General features: G+C 44.6%; 1 protein-coding gene across 3 annotated transcripts in view; it reads right to left on the bottom strand.

Moving 5' to 3' along the window:
* Window positions 1–6,000, bottom strand: part of LOC146660023 (collagen alpha-6(VI) chain-like) — a 62,304-nt gene that overhangs the window by 32,881 nt on the left and 23,423 nt on the right. For all 3 annotated transcript variants that reach the window (XM_085424033.1, XM_085424032.1, XM_085424031.1), the window contains 5 exons: window positions 5,329–5,898; window positions 3,418–4,038; window positions 2,751–3,311; window positions 1,613–2,170; window positions 1–431 (listed from right to left, as the gene is read on the bottom strand). The exon at window positions 1–431 is cut by the window's left edge and continues 148 nt beyond it. In XM_085424033.1, coding sequence (XP_085280159.1) covers window positions 1–431; window positions 1,613–2,170; window positions 2,751–3,311; window positions 3,418–4,038; window positions 5,329–5,898 — 2,741 coding nt within the window. The remainder of the gene's footprint in view (window positions 432–1,612; window positions 2,171–2,750; window positions 3,312–3,417; window positions 4,039–5,328; window positions 5,899–6,000) is intronic.

The raw sequence follows: 6,000 nt of genomic DNA, 5'->3' as shown, positions 1-6,000 counted from the left end.
GAAGACAGTGACCCCTTTGTTTCTCAGAGCCGCAGATGGTTCATTCAGACTGTGTGGGTCAGTAGCATCGCCATCGGTAATTACCATGAGGATCTGAGGCACCTGCAGCTCTGCCCGTCCACCATAGTTAGCATCAAAGAACTGTAGAGCATATTTCAAAGCTTTGCCAGTGTACGTGTCTCCATACGGGGATTTGAGAGCCATTATGGCCTGGGAAACCTCCTGCTTGGAGCTGAACTGATTGAGAGTGAAAATAGACTTGGGTTCATTCGCGTAGAGGATGACACCGAAGCGGGTCAGGTCTTTGCCAACTGTGGTTTGGTTCACCATTGACTGCATGAACTTCTGCATGCTTCGAAACTTTTCCAGGGTTATGCTTGTGGAGCCGTCCACCAAGAAAATGATGTCAGCTCTTTCTGTCTTCTTGCATTCTGGTGGTAAAAAGCACAAATGTTTGGTCAGAGGGAATGGGAGCAGGAACGTCAAGGAACAGCTCTTTAAAACCTCCTAAGACCCAAACCCTTTCATGGCATGCATTTTTAATTTCTCTTTGCTATTTGGGCTGATTAAGACCTGATGAATGTAAAAAACATTTTCTTTTTACCTATTTTTTTGTTTCTGAGAAGAATGATATTCGTTTTTAATTTTTATAGAGCAGTGTAATGTCCTCGTAAGTGGATATTAGGCCCTTGTAGAAAAATATTAAGTATTGTGGTCTAGAAAACCCAAAATGTGATGTCCACATATGCGGACGTCAAGTCCTAGAAGGTTAAAATATTAAAGTGAAGGCGACGAGGATCTCTTTATCATGTAGGGTTGATGTACCACAATAGGTTTTAATGGTGGAAGAAACTGGAGCCACTGAAAGAAAGCTGCAAACACCCAAACAGAAAGTCCCGGATCTGCTCCAGAAGTTCCCCGCTAATCTATAATGCTGCTAAAATCATCCCTGTCTCTCTTCCACAGCATGTCTTTATCCCGTCTTCCTTCTCTCACCCCAACCAATCACAGCAGATGGCCCCGCCCCTCCCTGAGCCTGGTTCTGCCGGAGGTTTCTTCCTGTTAAAAGGGAGTTTTTCCTTCCCACTGTCACCAAGTGCTGCTCATAGGGGATCATATGATTGTTGGGGTTTTCTCTGTATGTATTATTGTAGGGTCTACCTTAAAATATAAAGCACCGTGAGCCGACTGATGTTGTGATTTGGCGCTGTATGAATAAAATTGAATTCATTCCTAACCACCACATTGACCTCATTATAATACTGTAGTTCTCATGTTACACAGGTCGGAAAAACAGAGGACCCTTTTAATGTGGGACTCAACAAGTATGTATTCAAAGAGGAGTCCTTTCCTCCTTGGAAAGATGAGTGGACGAATGACAAAATCTTTCCTGTCTTTACACAAACACATATTACAGAACAGGATCCTTCTCATTACAGCAAGGAGCCCATTAACTGGCAGACTACTGAATTAACCTGTTAAAGTAAGAAGCCTCAGACTTGAATGATCTCATCCCTTCTGCCTGGCACTAGACTGCAAACTGTAAAGATTTTTATATTTACAAAAACAAGGATATAGTTCACGTTTCGGGTTGGTCCCAGTCTCCTCTCACCTCTCTCCGGATCACAGAGCTCCAAAGCCACTTGACTCTCCAAGTCCCTCAAAGCATCAAAGTCCCTCTCAGCATACATCCTATCTTGGGATCCACTGATCTCGAGCAGCTGGGTGGTGTTGGCGTCCACCACTCCAATGGCGTAGACCACCACTCCTTTGGCCCTCAGATCTTCAGCGGGGCGTTTAACTGCATCTTGAGCCTCGCCATCTGTTATGACCACTAGCCTCTGCCTCAGGCTGGGCCGTCCTCCTCTGGCTGCATCAAAATACTGAGATACTTCTCTTATGGCTTTGCCCGTGTACGTGCCTCCACCCATCTGCTTCATGCTATCGATGGCTGTCGACATTTCTTCTTTGCTGTAGTGGACGTTGAGTGGGAACTCGAGGCTTTGGACAGTGCTGAACTGCATGACGCCTACGTGCACCTCATTCTTCCCAATGATGGACTTCCTAATGACCGATTTCATGAACTCTTTCATTTTTGTGTAGTCTTCGGCATAGATGCTTCCAGAGCTGTCAATCAAGAAGACGAGGTCGCCTGGTATATCTTTACAAACTGTAGGCAGAGTAGCACATCCATGTTAGCATCGCTGCTTGTATGTTAAATAATAATTACCCTGTTTCAAGAAACAAAGGTGTCCTGTGTTGAACGGCTCTTGTCCTCTCCAGCCTTCTATGACCATGTGCAGCATATTATATCTATATATCTGTCTCTATGTATAGATACATTTTGGCTAATATTTGCTCACTTTTATCTTATTCCTCTGGTGGCATTTGATAAGTACGACAATTTCATGCATATTAATTCAGTATTTTATGCTAACACTTAAAACAGTGTCTTTCTCAGTGTAAAAACTCATTTCTGTTAAGGTGACGAACTCCCTGATATCCAACGATTTATGTCATCAGTAAAATCTGTTCTCCTTTCACTTTGCTTATTTCAGTTTCATTCTACTCTTAACTACTGGTTTAAGGCTGAATACGGCAGTTTTATACGGCTCTTTTCATTAAACTTAAACCCAATGAGATATACAATGACTTAAACACTGAAAATTAATAAAATGCAGCTGCAGTATGTGCTGCTTGTAACCTCTAGACATGCATTTGTAGCATGAGTGTGGTTCATTTCCCCTCACCGTCTGTAGAACAGATATCTGTGATGATTTCATCTTTGATCGACTTTAAGGCATCGAAATTATTGACAAAGAAAGTCCTCTTGGGGTCACCGGAAATCTCTTCCAGCTCAGGCATGTCGGCGTCTTTCACCCCAATGGTGTAGACAATGACACCCTGCTTCCTCAGTCGCTCTGCTGGAACCTTGACCTTATCCTGAGATTTTCCATCCGTGATGACCACCAGGAACTCGGGGACTTTGTGACCACGAGTGACCACAGCTCTCTCAAAGTGTGGACTCATGAATTCCAGGGCCTGCCCCGTCTGTGTGCCGCCGCCTACTTGTCTAATTTCCTCCACAGCTTTCTCCAGCGTGGATGCATCTGTGTAATCGGTCAGATCAAATTCCAGGTTTGGCGAATCTGCGTATTTGGCAACGCCCATTCGGATATGCTGAGGCCCGATACGGAAGGTATTAATAAACTCAATGATGAACTTCTTCATGTCATAGAAGTCAGTGGGGTGAATGCTTCCCGAGTGGTCGATCAGGAAGAACATGTCTGCTTCATCGGTCTGCACGCAGCCTGGAAAGGAAAAGCAAACATTCTGAGTTTTGCAACTTTAAATTTGTTAAAGAAGTCATGATGTTCAAGTTAAGTCATGAAAGTGTAAGAACATGCTGGTCCACACCTTCTTTGATGCCAGCTCTTCTTGTGCTGACTGAGACCGCCTGGTGAATGATGTTATAGCAAAGAGTCTTCTGCAGGTTCTTCTTCAGACCTTTCAGCTTGTCAAAAGTGTCCACTATGAACACGTGCTTGTTGGGGGGGTAGGACGCTATCTGGTTCAGTTCAGCCTCGTTGGCATTTTGGACTCCTACAGCGTAAACGGTGACGCCAGCGCGGCGGAGAGCAGCTGCTGCCTCGGTCACGTTATCCTGCGATTCGCCGTCTGTGATCACGATCGCCACCTGCTGAACGCCCTTATCTTTCCTGCTTCCAGCGTCCTCCGTGAAAATATTTTCGCGAGTGAAGTCGAGGGCAGCTCCGGTGTTTGTACCACCTCCGCGATAAGGCAGGATTTTGATGAAATTCAGCAAACTGTCCGTTTCATTAAAGCTGTTGAGGTAGACCAGCGCTGTGGCTCGGTCGCTGTACGTAACGATACCCACCCGAACTCTCTTGTCACCGACGTCAAAGCCGCTGACAATGGACAGCAGGAAAGAGCGCACCAGGTCGAAGTTCTCAGAGCCGATGCTTCCCGACTCGTCCACGATGAAGACGAAGTCCGCCAGTTTGGCTGCTTTGCAGTCTGTAAAGGGAATCATAATCTCGTTATCACTCAAGCATTCTGATTCAGGATGTGACGATGACGCCACACTAATTCTTTTTACTTTTTGTTAATGTGCAGCTTCACCCCAGTTCCACAAAGGTTGGGATGCTGTACAAAATGGGAATAACAGCAGAATACAACCTCACATCTCAGTACACAGCATCACACTTTTTGGAATTAGGGTTAAATATGTGTTGCTAGTAGGTCATTTGGTTGGATGTTGTTTCTTTGGCACAGAATTCCAGGTACGTGACAGCTAATAAAGGTTTCCCATCCAGGGTGCCTGTTTCTGTATTGCCCTCATATTCCGCAATCAAACTAAAGAATTAGTCCACATATACTGTCGAGGATCATTAGAACGAACAGATCCATGTTATTTGTTTTAATAACTCATGTAGGCAGTCGCAGTGGGACACCCACTACATGCTGAGAATCCTGTCCTGTCTTCCTTCTCTCACCCCAACCGGTCGCAGCAGATGGCCCCGCCCCTCCCTGAGCCTGGTTCTGCCGGAGGTTTCTTCCTGTTAAAAGGGAGTTTTTCCTTCCCACTGTCGCCAAAGTGCTGCTCATAGGGGGTCATATGATTGTTGGGTTTTTCTCTGTATCTATGAAGCGCCTTGAGGCGACTTTTGTTGTGATTTGGCGCTATATAAATAAAATTGAATTGAATTGAGAAGTGACACTAGCATTTCAAGCGTTTTGACGATGTTGAAGTGTAACACAGTTTCGGTTAAATATATCTCAATGATGTCGGTTCTACTGCCCGTGAAGCTAGCAACAGTTGTCTCTTACCACCCATACAGGCTGGCTTTCCACTCATGACTGAGTGTCACATTTAAATGCAACTAATAAACACATCTATGTTGTGAAGTGGTACATTTAACACAAACCGTCACCTTGTGTTTGCACTGTCTAAAGCTAGCATATGATAAAACTGTGACTTTCTCACAACAACAGACTTCATCTGACTAGAAGGCTGTGATTTCTCTGTAGGGAAGGTCAATCTGCATCTAACAGACTGAAAACGTGAAAGTAAAAATAAATGTTAAAATATTTGATGTCCTGGGGTGAAAATATGGAAGCATGAAGACATCTCAGATGTTCTCGCCACAGCATGCTGGCGTTTCCAGCAGGATAAGTTTATCATCAAGATTAAAGGTAATAAAACAGGTAATTTACGTGACTGTTCCTTTGTGAATAACCTTTTTCAAACATGCACAGGAGTTGATTTTATGACTGATGACAATAATGAAAGTAAAGACTTTTCACCGTGAGTGAGAGTGATCTCCTCTTCCTCTCTTTCAAAAATGGTCTTTAGCGTGGGCACTGCATTGAAGGTAGACTCGTACACGTACGGCGCCGTGGCTATTACACGCATTTCGTCCATTGATGCACCGAAGCTCACTCCCACGATAGTTACGCCTAGTGATTTGATCAGACGTGTCTGCTTAAAAACTGGATCATCTGAGTCTTTTCCACTTAGAACAACCAGAAACTGTCGGAAGCCTTGGGATGCCCGACTTCCTGATTCATTCGTGAAGAAATTAGAGCTGGCGTACTCCAGTGCACTGCCCAGGTTGCGTGGCTGATTGGGCTTAAGTCGGCTCTGGCGGAAGGACCTTACACCAGTGAGCGCCGCCTCTTTGGTTTGGAAAGCATTAAGGAGAAACTCCACTTTGGTAACCGTACTGTACTGGGCCAGTCCGAGACGGTTGCCAGAAGCTCCAATGTTGAGTTGATTGACCAGTCGGACCAGGATGGTTCTGACCTGCTGGAAATCTGCTTGACTGATGCCACTGTCCACCAGGAAGAAAATGTCTGCAAACTTTTCTGCCAAGGCTGTAAATTAAGAAGAAAACAGTCCTTCACTATTATTATATGCATTTCCATTTATATGAAATTAAACTACCTGCAGGTCTAAAAGACAAAGGTTTGTTGTTT

Source organism: Rhamphochromis longiceps, linkage group LG11, assembly GCF_057381845.1.
Source record: "Rhamphochromis longiceps isolate RC_006_pf linkage group LG11, R_longiceps_female_GT1.1, whole genome shotgun sequence".
Lineage (NCBI taxonomy): Eukaryota > Metazoa > Chordata > Actinopteri > Cichliformes > Cichlidae > Rhamphochromis > Rhamphochromis longiceps.
Note: the sequence above shows the minus strand (reverse complement) of the source record. Positions and strands in the feature narration are given on the sequence as shown.